General features: G+C 36.0%; 1 protein-coding gene across 10 annotated transcripts in view; it reads left to right on the forward strand.

The window, feature by feature from the left end:
* The window catches only part of TFEC (transcription factor EC), a 149,855-nt gene that overhangs the window by 111,775 nt on the left and 19,416 nt on the right, over nt 1-18,664 (forward strand). For 8 of the 10 annotated variants that reach the window (XR_013939641.1, XM_080556476.1, XM_080556481.1 and 5 more), the window contains 2 exons: nt 16,444-16,558; nt 17,447-17,503. Coding sequence is in view for 9 of the 10 variants with exons in the window: in XM_080556476.1 (XP_080412602.1) it covers nt 16,444-16,558; nt 17,447-17,503 (172 nt within the window). In the remaining variant the exon portion in view is untranslated. Of the gene's footprint in view, nt 4,012-16,443; nt 16,559-17,446; nt 17,504-18,664 lie in introns of all 10 variants that reach the window. The other 2 variants (XM_080556483.1, XM_080556478.1) reach the window with 2 other exon arrangements.

An 18,664-nucleotide genomic window follows, 5' to 3' on the forward strand; every position in this document is an offset into this window, starting at 1 on the left:
GAGGCGTTCAAGGCCAGGCTGGATGGGGCTTTGAGCAACCTGATCTGGTGGGAGGTATCACTGCCCATGGCAGGGGCGTTGGATCTAGATGATCTTTAGGGTGCCTTCCAACCCAATCTGTTCCTTGATTCTATGATTCTATGAAGAAAACTTGAAAATGAAAGCGAACACAGCCAAATGATAGTCATTTTCCTTGTTACAATAATTTAGTCTTATGAAATTGTTTACAGCAACATATTTAATTATATTATAAGAAATCCATTCCTGTCCTTAGTATTACATTAGGAATGACAGGTATCTTCCTAACCTCATAGACATCACTGGAAATTTTCCATTTGAAATGAAGCAAAGAATATATGAGCGAGTTTTAGAAAGTAAATAATATTATGTATATCTGCTATGGTGACAGACATTTGAAAAGTAAACATTTTTCATTTTTATCAATCTTTCATTTGCATTCAAAATCCTCACAGTATCTTCAACATTCTGTAGTGAATTTAAAGTTTATTAACTTCCAAATGCTCAGAACATAGGAAATGTATCTACATTTCAGCTGCAGGTCTGTTAATATAAAGTAAATATGACACCATCATTGAAAGTGTAGAGAAAGTTCTAAAAAGCTGTGGTTTACATCCCTTTTAATATCTGAAGAAGGGAAGTGTAAGAAACATACTGTATCAAGGGAGATATGGAGAACATTAGTCACAGTTCAGAGAGCCAGAAAAAAAGCACAGTTGAAAAATAGGATCTCTGTGCTTTGCTGTGTTCAATTTGACAGTGTGTGACCCAGTGAAACCTTTTCTTGTTACTAAACGCCGTTTTGTTTTGCTAATATGTGTATACAACCCTGGAACTCACCAGAAAACCCAGTAATTTAGCAAGCACAACAGTCACCTCTATGAAAAAGTTTGGCATTTTACCAGCAGTTTCTTTCAGAAATAATTGATGTATCCCAGATAATCACAGTACAGCTACTGAGATAATGTCCTCTATTTGACAAGGAGTCCAATAAAACTTACATCGAAGGCATTGGGAGATTTACTGGTTTGAGATGAGAATAAGATGAGAAGATGCTAGTGTTATGAAAGACACAAGCTTCTCCCACACAGCGCTGGGTGGGACAGGACGTAAAATAATTTAATTTAGTGAGCATATCCAAGGATTCTAAGTTGCCTTTTGTTCTGATACTCAAGAAAACAAGACCTTTCAGAAGTATTCTTGAAAGGAAAGAGGCTCTGTAGCAATTAGGTGGCTGGTGGTGAGAATGAAGGAATAGTGGAGAGTACTGCTTGAGGCAGAACACTACCATAAAACAGGCCTTCAAATAATAATGACCCAGCTAGTGATCTGTTGAATCAAGTGGGCTCACTGTTGCTGGAGTAGTAGGTTTCGAATAGCTAAACAAAATGGAACAGCTCCTTTCAGATTGCTTGGGAGAAAAAGGAAAACCTTTTCATTATATTTTTTTTTTCCATGTCCAGTACTAAACAGAGTCGAGAACAATGCTTCTGTCTTGATTTATTCATAATATTTAAGAAATGTTTTCTTCGCTAATTATGTCCACCTGAATGAACTTACCAGCAGAAGTGTTTCCTGAAAGCAGCAGTTCCTAACCAATGGGAAGCATAAAAAATATTTCTATATATGAATAAATGCACCACAGGTGTGATTTGAAGAATTATTCTCACTCAGGGAATAGAATAGCCTTGGTAGTCTTAGACAAGGCTGAAACAAATAGCTTTAAAGTTACTTTAAAAACATCTGCAAAATATTATTATTTTTTTAACTTTATTTTATTAGGAATATTTAAAGATTTGAAACAGCAGTAATTGCTCCAACAAGTCCTGCTCTAATTATGTACTGAAACCGTTATGGGTTCATTGGTGGTTTGAGGTTCACATCACTTCAGAGATTTAGAGCTGTCACAAGCAATGAATCTGTTGCTGGGAACTTTGTCTATCTGTGAATTTAACCAAATTTCTTCAGTTCTCCTTGGAATCTGACTTGATGTATGTGGTATTTATACAGTGGGAAAAGAATTAAACAAAAAAAATGCTATTTTTGTTTGTATGATTTTAATGAAATAATATTGTACCTCAGTTGAAACTTGGTTTAATTATTGGATACTTAGACTATATTACATAATATTATATTGGATAAAAGCTTATTATTATTTGTTATGATTAGAACAGTTAAAGGACAGCAGATGCCACAGATCCCATGGCTAGTCATCTTGTTGGGTAATGTGGGAAGAAATAAAGAACTGCACAGATTTGAGGCCTCTGGCTTATCTGGTACTTCTGGTTTTGATTAAGGGTAGAAAGAAAGAATGAACTGCTCATCGTGGTTTGTTCATTTGCTGAGCCATCTCCACCCAAATCTGAACCAAAGACAGATACTCTGTTTCTCTGTACCCTAAAGTTCTCTGTTTTGCACAGCAGTAACAGGGGCAGTTACAGTTTGTCTGTAACCAGATTCTTCCCAGCTTCTACATCTACTTTGCCCCCTTTCCAAGAACTCAAGTGGCAGTCTATAAGATAAAGGGGCCCTCTCGTTAAATCATTAAAAAGCTTTTGTGTCATTCAGAGGAAAGCAGAGATAAAGTTAAGCTCAGCCTTACGTGATCAGCCATCTGTCAGGGATTCACCTTCCATTCCCAGGCCTGTGCTTGTAAACATGTGGCCCCATCACTGTTTCCCTAACTCACTTTCTGCTTTTGTATTTGTTCACCCATAACTGAGGATTCACTGACTGAGAAGGGAAGCAAAAGCACTTGGGCATCCTGGAAGATATTTTTTTTTCCCTAGCTGTTAGATGGCAGGGTTGAGGCAGCATACTCAGGGAGTGACAACACAGTGGGGAGCACGGTGCTATGCTTGTGAAAGGGCATCTCTTGAAAGGTCCTGCAAGATTTTGTGTCTCCATTTGCACTACTTCATTTTGTACATTCACAGTGCACTCTTTCACTAAGACTGGGAGCTGTGGTCTGCTTCCTCTCTGCTTTGGAGTCAAGTCAGTTGAGATTGCTCCACTTCTGTTACTCTTGCAGGAAAACAGCTTACGGAGAAAATTCTCAATTGCCCTGTGGCTCACTTGCTTTTTGTCAACTCCTTTGACATTTGAAAAAAATCTTGGATTGTACAGGCATGGGCTAGAAGTTAGATCAGGACAGAATAATTTGGATGTTTGCTTTCTCCAATTTTTATGATTTGGTTAACTACAGCCTGTATAAGGTTCTCATTAAGTCTGTTAACTCTGCAGTTGATTTTATGGAGACACTATTTTTTGATAAAAGTACAACGGAGTCTGTCTGCAGGATCTCACTTCCATTACAAGGTCTTTGAGGTCACAGTTTCTTATCATGGCATTAATAATTTGTATCTGTATTAATTATTTGTCAAATACTGATGGCTACCATTTGTATGGATTACCACAACTGTCTGTCTCATTCTCAGAAATCATACAGAAAATAGAAATTCAAGCAGGTATCCTCCAAATTATTCAGTAATTGCTGGTATTATTCAATCATGAAATAAAATCCATTTTACTTTGGAGGTGTATATAGCATTGCTGATCTAGGCAGCCCTATGCTGCACAATCATGAGTATTTCAGGAGTTGGACTCGATGATCCTTGTTGGTCCCTTCCAATGTAGGATATTCTATGATTCTATTTTTTAATTTAGGGGATGCCATTTGACAATCGTTATAAGTTTATAAAATCTGCTAAAGTTCAAAACTGTTTTAGAGAAAGGGCCAGAGTAAACATTAACAACCTCATTTGCTTAGGTTGGGTAACTTGAAAAGCTGCATAACATCAATGAAAATGCTTTGTCAATCACATTCTACACTAGATTAGTCTTAAAGTCCAAGGAAGAATCAAAGTTCACCTTCATATATAAGCTTCTGTCTAGCACTCCTGGTATCGTTTACAAGTTCAAAGAAGAAAAATGAAGGAGAAAGACCAGTCTGTAGCTATTGTGGAAATAATAGACTCCTCGAAAATAAAACTGGTGAGCAAATAATTTCTTTGCCTTTCTTCAGTTGTATAAAGGTACCAGATAGGGAATTGTGTCTTTCAGCTGCAGAGCTGAGCAATGAAATGCACAAACTGACAACTTAGAACTGTTTTCTGGAGCTGAAAAAGACAGGTTTTTTTTTTCCTCTCTTTTTTTGCTCTTTCATAAATGTAAGTAGGCATAAAGAGAAGTATTATTCTTAAATATTCAATTTATTGTATATAAGTACTTCTTACAATGGTAAACTGAATTATGGTCTTCGTCTTGGAACGCTAAACATGTTGAATAGGGATAAGAGAAAGGGATGGATAAAACAGGTTTATATTTCTCCTAATATGCTCATAACATTTATTTTTATTAAGAATATGCCTTGATATCATAACCTGATCTTTTAGATAAACTGCATATATCTGAAAGTCTTTGCAAGCTCTGCATATTGGAAACAACCCACAAACAAATTTTAATGCATTGTACTAACTTCTACATCAATATCAGTTTATTAGTTCCTTCATTGATGGAGCTATCTGGGCCCAAGGAAACATGCTAGTGATATTTTATCACAGAAATACGAAAACAGAAACAGGATCTGTTACTCTTAAAACAAAACAGACAAACAAAAAAAACACCCACAATTCTTTATCTACATTTGATGAACCTCAACTCAGTATTAACTGGTAGTCCAACAAATAGAGTTGAATTTATCACACCTAATAGACTACTCACATTTAGCTTCCTCATCTGCAGCAGAACTCTTCAATTTTTATTTATTTATTTATTTATTTTAGTCTGTATATATTATAAAGAGGCAACTGTAGCCTGTGATTTGTCTCACCGATTTTAGGTTTAACATTTAGTATGAAATGAGCTGCACTGAAGCATCTGTTTCCCTCCTTAAATATGAGGGGAATCTAAAGAACTGACTCAAATACTCATGTTCACACTGTAGATTGAGTTGTATTGAGTTGTATTCCCAGCCCTTGGGAACAGGAAAAGAAAAGATACATATTAAAATTATAAAAACAGAGATTCTTCACTGCAGGTAAACCCAATTCCCTCAAGAAATCATAGTGTCTAAGAATTCAAGAATTAGCAGTTTGGAGATCCTGAACTGGTGGACAATGGAAAGAATTCTGAATGTGTGTTGTCATATTGTAGTTTGCTTTTGCTGACGGGTAATATGTTTTTCCTGCTCTTTGAGGCCATCAGGCAAATTCCATCTTCTCCCAAAGCCCTGACATTGAGCCACTGCTGCATGTCTCAGGAGTTCTTGTCTGTATATAGTAACACAGAAACTGAAGTCTTTATCACATGCCACATAGTCTCTACTTCTCTAAGGCTATGTTAAGCTCCTTTGAGCCTGTAGTGCGTAGAGTATGGCTGCTTCTCACACTATACTTGATGAATTTCTTTGAATGGCATTTACATAGATTATATAAAAGTCTTGTGGGCTCAGAGACAACAATAGTGGCTGCTTTGTTCTCCAGGCACAGGCAAGCTTCTTACTGCAAGCTAAAACTAATTTGTAGAAAACACAGATTTCTTGAAGGGTCTTTTTGAGAAATAAACTGAAAGATATGGTTGCTTTTCTTAGCATCTCCTTCTCTATCTGCCAAGGTCTTCTATATACTACTATAAATAGTAGTTTATAGTAGTAATATAAAGTAGTAGTAAAAAGTAGTTTAGTGTGCATTTATATTTACACTATAATTAATTACTTGTGAATGTATTTGAAATCAGTCACTACAGGAAGGAATGCCAAATAAAACAAAACTGCATGTTATATGATCACACATTGAAAACAATAGATCATAGAAGTCATTAAATACCTTACTATGCAGTATTCAGATACTTAGATGATATGTGAAATATATATATATATCTTACATATATATAAAAGATATATAAAGAAATATATAGGTGCAAGGTGCTGCACTTGGATCATACAGACTGGGAGAATAACTCACTGAGAGCAGCCCTGCAGAGAAGGACTTGGGGGTTCTGGTGGACAAAAAGCTCAACATGAGCCGGCAGTGTGTGCTTGCAGCCCAGAAGGCCAACTGCATCCTGGGCTGCATCAAGAGAAGAGTGGCCAGCAGGTCGAGGGAGGTGGTTGTCCCCTTCTGCTCTGTCCTTATGAGGCCTCACTTGGAGTGCTGCATCCAGGTCTGGAGTCACCAGCACAAGAAAGATATGGGGCTGTTAGAGCAAGTCCAGTGGAGGGCTACAAAGATGATCAAAGGGCTGGAGCACCTCTTATACTGGGAAAGGCTGAGAGAGCTGGGGATGTTCTGTCTGGAGGTTCAGAAGGCTCCTGGATGACCTCATTGTGGCCTTTTTTAGTGGCAATTAAAGGGGTCTTATAAAAAAGATGAAGAAGGACTCTTTACTTGGGTAGGTAATGACAGGGTAAGGGGGAATGGCCTTAAACTAAAAGAGGATAAATTTAGACTAGACATTATAAGGAAACTCTTCACTGTAAGGGTAGTGAGGCACTGGAATAGGTTTCCAAGAGAAGCTTTGGATGCCCCATGCCTGGAGGTGTTCAAGGCCAGGTTGTATGGGGCCTTGGCTAACCTGATCTAGTGGGTGGCATCCCTGCCTATGGCAGGAGGGTTAGAGTTAGATGATCTTAAAGGTCCATTCCAATCTGAGCATTCTACAGTTCTGTGATATGATTCTGTGAAATGTAAGATATATATAAAGTATGTAATATAAATACTGGTAATAGAAATCTTTGCTTCGATACTCAAGAGAAAGTGGCCAGTATGCACATCCCATAAAAAATTTAGTTTTCACTTGTCCCTCAGCCTCATTTTTTTTCTGATGTTTTTGTGCCATTCTTTTTTTCCAGAGGAAGACTTTGAATGATTTGGTATGTGCATTTATAGTTGGTGGCCAGAGAAATGGAAGAAGTTGCAAGGAACCAGGAAGTAGGGCATTAGCTGGTGTTACTAGTGCAATAATCTTAGTAAAAAACTAACAGTGTTATCGCTGTCATTTTGGGGTTTCAGACCCTGGAGATTAGTGGGACAGTACTCCTGTAGTGTCCACCACTTCACTTTTCGTCCTTGTCTGTTAATTTAGGTTTGTAACCAGAAAAGACAAGAACAGATAAAAACGTATCATTAAGAGATGATAACTGAAAGAACAGAACTCTACAGTAAAAGGCTGATTCTCCAGTAAATTCTTTTGCTTGGTCATATTTGACCAGACATTTTTCTAGACAATGTACTTCTATGTATATGATCAGGGCAGGAAAGTACTGTAACTGGGAAAATGAACAGAGTTCATTTTTCTCTGATGAATAATGAAGCAGCTTGATGATCATTATTTGAAGATAAAAAATGAACCAGTTTTCATACATAATATATAATATGTAATATATCTGAACATTAAGTCTCTGGTTGAGGAGTGTGCAATTACGAACCACGTTAAAGATAAATATAGAAGGAGATACAATTTGTTCTAACAAAAACAAGCCTGAAAATGGATGAATTTGCTTTTCCGCTGTTCTCTTTAGATAATAAAAATAGGAACAGAAAAATTTGGATGGTAGTTGTTCCTGAAGACCATCTATTTTCAAATATGTCATAAACATTTTGTATTTCAATTGAAAAAGGACCTAAAACATTTAGCTGCAGAGGAATCTTCTTGTTCTAGACTAAATATGTTACAAATTTTTTGATAGTTTACAATGTAAACACATCTTTTCAGGGAAAAAAAAAGATATCACAGTTGTTGTTCGCCTTTCTTCAAGCAACCTAGAAACTGAAAAACAAGGGGTTGAACTCCAGTATTCTGAGTACAGGGCTTTTATTGAACCAGAAGATCATTCCTCTTGTCTGTAATGCTTTTGAATTAGAAGAAAAGTCACAATTCACTAAAATAAACATTGAAAATGGAAGAATTGCCCCAGTTTTCCTGTCATTGAAAATTAGAAACACTTGTTATACCAGATACTACTGTTCAGAAAATAGAGTTGTAATGACTGGGTTATTGTACATTTATTGATCAATTCACTCTTTGGCCAAATTCAGTGCACATTGTGAAGTTCATCTGTGGACTTCAAAAAATTAACAATATTTGAGTTTGTGTATTATGACTAAACAGGTCAAGACTGACAAGGAATACGTCTTTTTATGTTTTGTATCCCAGTAACATAAGTTGTGCACAAACTGAATTTTACTTGGTATGTAAAATGAAATGTGGACACTGTTCCAAATTTAGATTTCTACATTTGGGATGCATATGAAATTAGTATAAAATCTGTGTAAAATCTCTGCTTTGATTTTTTAATTAAAATGAATAAGCAAGGACCACACTGAGAAAGATGAATGGGTGCTAACATACGTTTTACATCTAAGAAGAAATAGCCTCATTTTACAAAACTGTTCTTTGAAGTGATGCTATCAATTAGGTTCCAATGATAACATGATTTAAGCAGGATATATTTAGGGGTGGGCAAGTATAAAGTATTGTAGTAATATTTCACATGTGAACACTTTAATCTAGATGCAGTCTGAGCAAGTATTATTTTTTATCAAGCACAAAAAGACCTTTTTTTTCAGATACAATATCCAAGCTTTAAAGTTAGGCGGATATGTAACTTCTTGTGACAAGTAAGGTAGCATGTACTTTGCTTCCCTGTTCCTAGAGATTGCCAAGTCTGTACATGCAGTACAGGCAATGTGGCCAGGTCTAGTAGGGTCAATGATTTTCTGAACTGTCTGTATTGTGTACATCAGCTTCTCTGGACGTATACCCTATTTCTGTTACTGCAGGATATACAGGCATGCAGCATGTAGGCACACTCATCATGTTGCATGTCTGCAGTTATTAACCCTAGAAAAAAGGGTAACTTAAGGATGTTTCTGCTAACAAGACAATTCCTGCAGTTTGCTTTCCACTTGCCCTGTTTTCCATAGGCTCTTCTGACACGGGCAGAATGAAAATCTCAGGTAGAGGCAGTCAGGTTCGTGACCTCTTTCTTTTCTGGGGGCATCTTTAAGCCCTCTGATCATATACCTGTCTTTATGACCTTTACATGACCATGGAGAACTGAGAAGACTATGGGAGAAGTGGTACCTAGAAATGAGCTTCCACAAACTAGACAGTCCATCCTGCTTACTGCTCCCAGATCCCTCAAGAGAAATCAGGCTAGCTAATGAATTGCTGTCAGGACAGTCCAGATAACATTGGTGAAAAGCCCTTGCTATCCCAAGAATTAGCCATTTTAGGTAACTAGAACATGAAAGGTATCTGCTCTTTAAAAATGTACATACCTGCATGTACATACCTGCATCATTTCCATGACTAGTGACATCCTTTTGGATGTATCTGTTTGCTACTGGAATTATCCTTTCTAGCTAGCCTTGCATATTCAGGAGTTAGTGTTTTTGTATCCTGCTTTCTATGAATGACTATTAGTAAAATGCAACATAGATTGTAAAGAAAGGAAACTGAGCAGGATTGTTTTCAGGTTTAGGTTTAGGCTAGAATGACAAAGATTTTGTTAAAATATATTAATGAAGTGCTCCAAGAATCAGTCTTGAGCTTCTGTTTATTTAATAATTTTGTTAATGACTCTGGTAGAAAAATACATGGTTTTGCTGATGAAATTCACTGAAGTAGCAAAAATAGAAAGCATTGCTAATACAAAGGAGGGTCAGGTTATCGTAGAGGAATAGCTAAATGACTGAGATGACAAAATAGTATAAATGGAAGCAATGTAACAGGACTGAGTGCAAGGTCATTCATTTAAATACTAATAACGGGAATGTCTGCAGTAAGCTGAGAGTTCATTAGCTTGATATGACAGAGAAAGATCTGATTATATTAGTTGCTTACAGGATGACTATAAGCCATCAAAATGATGAGACTGGAAAAAAAGGGGGGGGGGGGGGGGAGATAAGTATGATCTTAGAATACATCAAGAGGGAGAAGAGAGAGATTTCCAGAGACACAGAGGAATATCCACTGTGGAATTCACTGGGTAGAAAACTTTTAGAATACTGTAGATAAATATAAGTGTACACCTTTCAGAAAGACTTATTCGAAGTAGGAAAGGTAGAGAGGACTGTTAGGACAAATCATAGTATGGGAAATCTAGCTAAAGAAGCATGGCTTGATCAGTTTAACAAAACAAAGGTTTATAGGATCTATGGCCACTCACATAGGGAAGTTAAACAATTAATTACCTAAGTTAAAGGAACACGAAAATGAAATAATATTTGTCTGGAAATGGAGATAAAGCTTTTTAACAGCAATCTGTAATCACTCAACTTCTGGAACACACTCCAAATCAAAATAATGGAGACAGGAAACCTAACTGATTTTAAGACAGAGTATGGTTGGTTTATGAAAAGTTGGTTTATGTGATGTTGTGATAATTCAACCCAATTCTAGCCCAGGGTCTCTGTGTCTAGACTGAACATTACCACATTCAGCAGAGTTTTTAAATTAAGAAAAATCTATTTGCCTTTGGAACATGGTTCATTTGTTATTTTCTATCTGTGCAATATTGACTGTGATAGATTCTTACAGACTTGAATGTTACTGTAATACAAACACATCATGCAATAATTAGCCAAAATGAACAAATACTTAAATAGTATATGATGATGTAAGTGAACACTGTTGTGACATGGTGCTGTGTTGGGACTACAGGTGAACGGGCACAGGTAACCCTTATAGATATGTTTTATCATATTCTATTTAATTCTTCCTTGAAATTAAATGATACTTAGCAATACAGGCCATGCTATGGGATTTGGAATACCATAGTATTCCTCTGTATTCCCCTTCATGAAGAAACAATTTTCCTGGATTAGTAATGTTTCCCTCCCTCCCTCCCTCCCTCCAAACAAACAAATAAATAAAGCATATTAAAGATTGCAAATTGTGATCTCTGCTGTTCATTGGCAGCCAACCACGCAGGTAGCGAACCCTCAATATTAATATTTAACACACAGTCCTGCCTGCATGGCAGTTTAGATCCAAGAATAACAAGCTCCTTTAGATGAGGCCTTTATAGTACTTGTCTTAGACATTGCCAGTAACCACAAGGTCTCAGGTTCTTGTGAGGTTCTGCTGAGCTCAAGCCAGGCAGTCACTCAGGTACTTCAGCTGAAGTTTGCCTTTATAATTGGTTTAAGCTTCAAAGCTGAGCATCTTACAGGATTGAGCCCCATGAATGGAAATTCTTATGTTCCAGTCTTTGTACACAGGCGTTGAAGATCCCATGACACTTTATACAAAAGGAAGAACGTTAACCCCAATGTCCTTGCCAAATGCTAACTTCGGTAATTACAGTCTGCTTTCTTTAATTCTCCTTGCAGTTTTAATTAGATATAGTATTATTCTCTTCCTGTACCACATTGTCACTGGTTATTCCCACTAAATCATTTGCTGTGTTAAAGGTTGTTACTCTTTTGTCCAAAGCTGGCTGCATTTTAGAAGCAGGAAAAATGAGTAATTATATACTGCTATTTTTAATATGTCTGTGTTCACCCCTTGCATCTAAATTCTGAGACATACACACACAAATATATGTATCATCAGTGCAAAGGTTGAAAATGATGTGACTTACCAGGACTTCTCAGAACATCACAGCTGTGAACTAGTGTGGCTCTTGGCACCTGCAGGATAAATAGATTATTTCCTGGGACACACATTTTCATACCCGAATATCTGTGTTTCCACATCTCTAAACTGAAACAAGAACATACTTTTGATGCAGTGTAATCAGGTGCAGCTTTAAAGTGCTTTGGGATTCATCAGATTTGACAGTGCTCTATAATTGTAAGATCACCATTATATACATATTATATAATTATGCCATTGCAATGATTTATAATTTAGTACTTTTTGTACTTTTTTTTGGATAAAATTATGCCAATGTATATATTTGTCTTGTAAGTTAGATTTGGAAGCTATTTGAAGCCTCAGTGCTGACAAAAAATAATCTACTTATATGACGTTGTAAGAAATAATTTACATTATGGTGTATGGAGCTCCAGTGCATAACCAAACAAATTTTTTTTTTTTAATGTTGTATCAAAATTGACTAATTTCTATTTTAAGTTTTTTCTTGATATTCTGTAACAGTAGCAAGGATTTTCCAGGGTGAATATCAGTTTAGGGCAAATTCAGTCAGAGAGTTGCAACAAAAATCAAAAATGATATGTTTTTGACTTTGTATTTTTAAAATTCTCCCATAATCATCAATGTGAATATTTGTCAGGAAAGATCCAGTCTGTTTTGCTCTGTTGTTCTTATGTGATTTTGGAAATAAGAGTTTATTGGGAAATTTGAATCTCCTCCGGACCCAGTCTTACACATCTATGTTTTTCTTAGTTGACGGCCCCAGAGGGGCATAAGATTTCTATTGGAGCAATGTGATCATAACTACATAGTCTAATTTACTGGGTGCTTTATACTCACTTTATCCTACTGTAAATGTGAATATGTTGTGCTGGCTAACTGAAGATGAAGACAGTGTGTCAAAGGGAGGTCACTAGCGGATTTATTCACAAAGACACTTAACCATCATAACAGTCATTATATTGTATTTGAGATTTCTACTAAGTGGCAGTTGATAGTGAGATTGGCACAACTGCTTTTGTACTGAACAGAATCACCTACACCAAAGGGCGACAGGAAATCTGTGTCTGGATGGGATGTAGTTATGAAGGAAAGAACCTTTTTTCCATGTCTCCTTTCTGCGGTCAGATGAGTAAGCTGTTTATTCTGCTATCCAATTGTTCAGTGTATTGGTTGAGGCAGTAATAGACTTAAGTAGGATTGAACATAAAATTCTCTATTCCCCAGGAGTTACTTACCTAGGGGTTATTAAAAATGGTCCTATTTTTCACACCTGTGTATGTTTCAGTCAGAAAGATGGATTCTGCAACACAGAAATTAGCACTTTCAAGGAGGTGAATGAGTGAGCGTTTTGTAGGATTTCTATGGCAGTACTCTTGAATATGTTTATTCTCTGATGTCTAAGTTCTGGATAACAATTAATTAAGGTTAGACAACACTAGATCAAAGTTTCCTTTTAATGGCATGACAGAATGCTGATTTTGACACTCCTAGTGATTGACATGTGATTAACATATGTGAATCATTCTAATTAATGAGGTTATAGGATTGTTGACATCAGTAGATGAATGACTTGGGTTTTGGTTTCATTTTTATCATCTCTGCATGAGGTTATGACTCTGTTTTCCTAATGACTGATAAAAATTGCCAAATGATGAGGGGAAAAATGCTGTAGACTGTGTGAAACAAAGTTCATATGGTATATTTTGGGAAATATTACATGCCTTCTGCTGCTCGATGAAAGCATTAATGAATGCAGCCAGACATAGATATTTGCTTAAAGCCCTGGCACTGTGGGATGACACTATAGCAGTTCTGCTGATGGGAAGAATCAGATAAATTTATATAACTCCATACAAAGTCAGCTGAGTTAGATGACATTACCTTCATCAGCTGTGTGATCTAATTGAGCTGAAATGTCTACCTGTGGGTCTGAGTTTACTCACCCTAATTGTCACCAGAGAGCCTCTTTTGAATCCTCACACACTTTTGAACTTTCAGATGTCTTGGTATTGTTTTTAATTACCAGCCAGTTGGCTGTTTCTAACCTTTTCTCTTCAATTTGGGCCTTGTCAATTAAATTCATGCTGTTATGAATAGACTATAGACATTTAACTGTACTTAGATCATACAGATGACTTTGTGATGGAAAATTAGAAGCACTCATTGATGTATCTCAAGTGTTTTGTGTCAATCTGTGGTTTACAGTTCTGATTTTTCCACTAATGGTTTTGATAATCTTGTAAATTAGAAAATTTACCACCAGTGGCATGCAAAATATTGAACTCATGTACACAACTGTGAACTATGTAAAATACAACATATATGATACATATGAATTTCTCACTTAGATTTTTTATGAGATTATCTTATTTTCAGTGGTTACCATTTCCTAGCATTTCACAACACTAGCCCAACCCCTATAATAGCCTTATTCAAAGTCCACTGAAATCAGTGTAGGAGTCACATTGGCTCTCATTTTTTTTATATCAGCACTAAATATGAAAATTCTGTTTTCATATTATTTCAATAAGCCAAATTCATTTACATAAGTGTAGGAAGTCTTTAAACGTGTGTCTAAAGCTAATATGAGTTTACTTTTGTAATATAGTTATACTATCATTGAAACAAAGAAAATCTAAAGTTAAAGCTGCGGTGAATGCTGTAATACTTGTCAGTTTACCTCTCAGGAATGAAACGAAGGTACTTAACATGGAAATGTGCTTAGCTTTCAAATCCTGCATATTAAACATAGCTTGTTCCTGAGTAATACTCATCTGAATTCCAAACATTCTTTTAAAAAGTATTTTCATTGAGAGATCAAATATTTAATCAGACTTTCAAAACTGACTTGGTGTTTCAATTTCTAATGGTATTTAAGAATCCTTAGTTCTCTTAAGTAATAGACTCCTACAAATTTACTGGAAAATGAGCATGTTATTTATATGTATTTAAAAGGAATCCTGAATGCTTCATTGTATTGTGGGTTATTAGGAGAATTTAACACAAACTAGACTCTCAGATAATTAGGAAAATTATTATTAAAAAAAAAAAAGTTTATTTACAATTTCAGACAATATAAAAATGTAGTGAGAACTTCCATGGGATAATTTCACACTAAAAAAATCATTGGGAAAGTGTCTCCATTCAAAACGTTCCAGGTGGAGGCCGATGACGAATGGTGTCCCTCAGGAATCTGTCCTGGAACCGATGCTGTTTAATATCTTTATCAGTGACACAGACAGTGAGATCAAGTGCACCCTCAGCAAATCTGAAGATGACGCCAAGCTGAGTAGTGCAGTTGATACACAGAAGAGAGGGATGCCATCCAAAGGGACCTGGACAAGCTTGAGCAGTGGGCTCACATGAACCTAATGAGGTTCAACAAGGCCAAGTGCAAGGTGCTGCACCAGGGTTAGTGCAATCCCAGATATGAGCATAGGCTGGCTGAAGAACTCACTGAGAGCAGCCCTGTGAAGAGGGACTTGGGGGTTTTGGTGGAGGAAAGGCTTTGTATGAGCCAGCAGTGTGCGCTTGCAGACCAAAAGGCCAGCTGCATCCCGGGCTGCATCAACAGAGGAGTGGCCAGCAAGTCGAGGGATGTGATTGTCCCCCTCTACTCTGTCCTTGTGAGGCCCCACTTGGAGTGCTGCATCCAGGTCTGGGGCCTCCAGTAGAAGAAGGAGGATGTGGACATTTTAGAACATGTCCAGTGGAGGGGCACAAAGATGATCAAAGGGCTGGAGCACCTCTCCTATTAGGTGGAAGGAGTTTGGGTTGTTCAGTCTGGAGAATTGAAGGCTTTAGGGAGACCTCTCTGAAGCCTTTCAATACTTAGAGAGGGCTTATATAAAAGACGGAGAGCAACTTTTTGCACAGGCAGATAGTGATAGGACAGGGGAGAATTGTTATGAACTAAAATAGAGATTTAAATTAGATTTTAGGAGGAAATTCTTCACTCAGAGGCTGGTGAAGCACTGAAGCAGGTTGCCCAGAAAAGCTGTGAATGCCCCATCCCTGAAGGCATACAAGACCAGGTTTTGAACTAGATTTCTGAGTCATTTTATATTGGCCTCAAAAGAAAACAACAAAACAGTCTGCACAAACTTTATGTGCATCATAGAATGAAAAAAAAAGGAAAAAAAAAAAAAGAAAAAAAAGTTGCTTAGCTGCTTTACATTCTTTTTTTTTTTTTTTCTTGCATGTGTGAATATGGACTTGGACTCTATTTTCACATGAACATACAGCAATATATAAGACAATAATCAGTAATGAAAGGATTGTTATATGGTCATAGAAACTGAGTCCAAACTGTTCATTACTAAACTTTAATATATTTAAAAAGTAAAAGTAATATTTGGATAATAATCTGGAATTCATAGAATCATTATGTAATAGGTCAAAATCAGCAAGGTTACTTTTACTTTCAACCTAACTTTTGTTTCAAACGCACTTGTGCTAATCCTGTTATTTGAAAATATGGCATAGAAGTAATTCAAAAGCAGACACCATGGGCCATATCCTTCCATTACTCTGCAGCTAAAACCTGTAGAAATTTCACTTGGAAATCTTGCTTCACTTGCTTGTAGAACAATGGCACACTTTGATCTTTCACTTTTGGCATTACTTAATATTACTTAAGGACTAAGTTTCCCTTTAGACACATATATAGCTGCTTCTGAAGAACATCAGTCTCATATTCAAGAAACTTGTTTTTCTTTTGTATTTATGTATTTTTTTAATCTTTTAAGTCTTTTAACTTATTCTAATTGTTTTGTTTTGTTTTCTCTTTCTTCTTCTCCTTTCCTCCCCCTCCCCCTTAAGCTATCTAGCAGCATTTTGGATATATATAACAGTGACCAGGGAATGACACCAGCTAATATGGGTCTCACAAATGCTTCTTGCCCAGCTAATCTACCAGTAAAAAGGGAACTCACAGGTAAAAGAACTCTAAGATTTCAGCATTTTATAATTTAGGAAGTTATGATGTTTCTCTTAAAAGTTGAACAAAAATTACTCATGAAATAAATCTCCATAATAATTCATTTCCTGAGAATTTTGCAGTATGTAGTTTCATTTAAGGAAAAGAACAGACCATGAAGAAATGTTTTTCTGTTCTCCTCTTTAGCAATTGAGAAACAATGTTTGCCCTGTGATTTTTATGAACATCATGCTTCTACTAAACCTAATTATTTTAGAAAACAGTGGATTCTTCCACATGTTGGCTCCTGATCAATGGTATAAATAAATTATCATCCATTAAATTTGTTCCAGGGTGGAACAAATTGTTCTTTTAAAAGCTTACAATAAAGCTATTCAAGGTAAATCTATATTAGTGGATTAACAACTTTAAAAGTTACATTCAATTAATCCAAAGAATGCTAACAACCATGTACAGTTTATTAGTGTCACCCAGAGGAAACAGTGAGTTTGTTCAATATGAATATCTTAGAAATCTGATTAACTCTTGCATTATGGGATATACAAATCCATATTCACATTAGTGTATTGTTTTTTCCTGTTGTAAACTACAGCAAATTGGAGAAAAATACTCCTCCATAATATTTCTATATTCTTAAATAAAAAATGTGCAATAATAAATATCTTAAGTAACCTGCCAGACTTGCTCAAAAATTTAGCACTGGTAGAATGTAGATTTGCTTATGATCTTGTTTAATAATAAAAAGAGTAATAAAGTAAAATGACTAGAAGTCTTTTGTGTGTGTGTGTGTGTGTGTCTGTGTGAAAAGAGGCTATTTTGAAATGGTGATAGGAAAGCTGAAATTGTAACTTCAGGACTGTTGTAATAAATGTTACTTTCTGTCAGAAGCAGATACAAGAGCAATGGCCAAGGAGAGACAAAAAAAGGATAACCACAATCTCAGTAAGTATATGTTCATCTTCCATCTTGTTAAATGGAATACAGAACTAATATACATTAGCTGCCATGTCTCTGCTCGTTTTCTCTGTCTTGGCAGGGTAATCAGATTGAACTCAGTCTGTAAACACAGCCAACCACATAGCTTTCTCCTCTGAACCAAATTTGTCTTTTACTTTTTTCTTTTAAAATACCTTACATATTTTTAATTTCTTTCCATATCATCTCCTGCTATTATGTTTTGAGTCTACATTTCTATATATATCTTGCACTATTCCATTTTACTTGATGTCTTTAAGAATTACAGTACAAAATAGACAGTAAAGGAGTCAAAATAAATAAATAAAAAATCAGCCAACCAAACAAAACAATGATGATCCAGACTCCTCACTCCTTACTTACTGAAGCATCCAAGTGAGAGACCATATCTCTCTACAGTCAATTGAAAGAAAAAGAAAAAAAAAAAAGGAAAAAAAGAAAAAAAAAACAAAGAAAACATCCCTCCACAACCATTTACAAACAGTGGTTAAGCACTTAAAGCTATGGAAATTGTACGTCACAGGAGATTGGGGCAGAACTGAACAAGACACACAGTGCTCTGACTCCTCTGATACACACACCCTCTGACCTCTGTAGGCTGGGGTGGACTCCTGTTTCCTTTATGGAGCTCAATACAGTAGTGCATAGATAATAGACGTTTCAGTTTCAAAGGAAAAGTCTTCTGTAGTTTATGCTTAGAACATAGTGAAATTTATAGTTCAGTGTTTAAATATTAAACACATAAAAATAAACAACATTTTGGTTTATCCAGAATAGATAAAAACATTTTTATTGCTGAAATAAGATTGCCTGTAACATTAGGCATTTTTTCACTCTGAAGAATAATTTAAAGCAAAAAATCTGAAGCATTCTCTTTGAAAAGCGTTGAATGAAACAATTGCATTTTCCATCTCTCCTTTTCATTTCTTCCAGCAGAAATAATTTGTGAATGTAAGCCTAAATTCATAATTAGTTAATAACCACTATTATTAACTTTGTTCTCTGGCTATTCCAGTGATCTTAGAGTTACGAATTTACTTGCATGTACCTGTATATGTCCACTGGTACAACATGCTGGCATCTTTCTGCTACTGAGACTCTCCAGAAGGAACCCTTGTTTCTGTATGT

Source organism: Anser brachyrhynchus (genome assembly GCF_964034855.1).
Source record: "Anser brachyrhynchus genome assembly, chromosome: 1".
In the NCBI taxonomy this organism is placed as follows: domain Eukaryota; kingdom Metazoa; phylum Chordata; class Aves; order Anseriformes; family Anatidae; genus Anser; species Anser brachyrhynchus.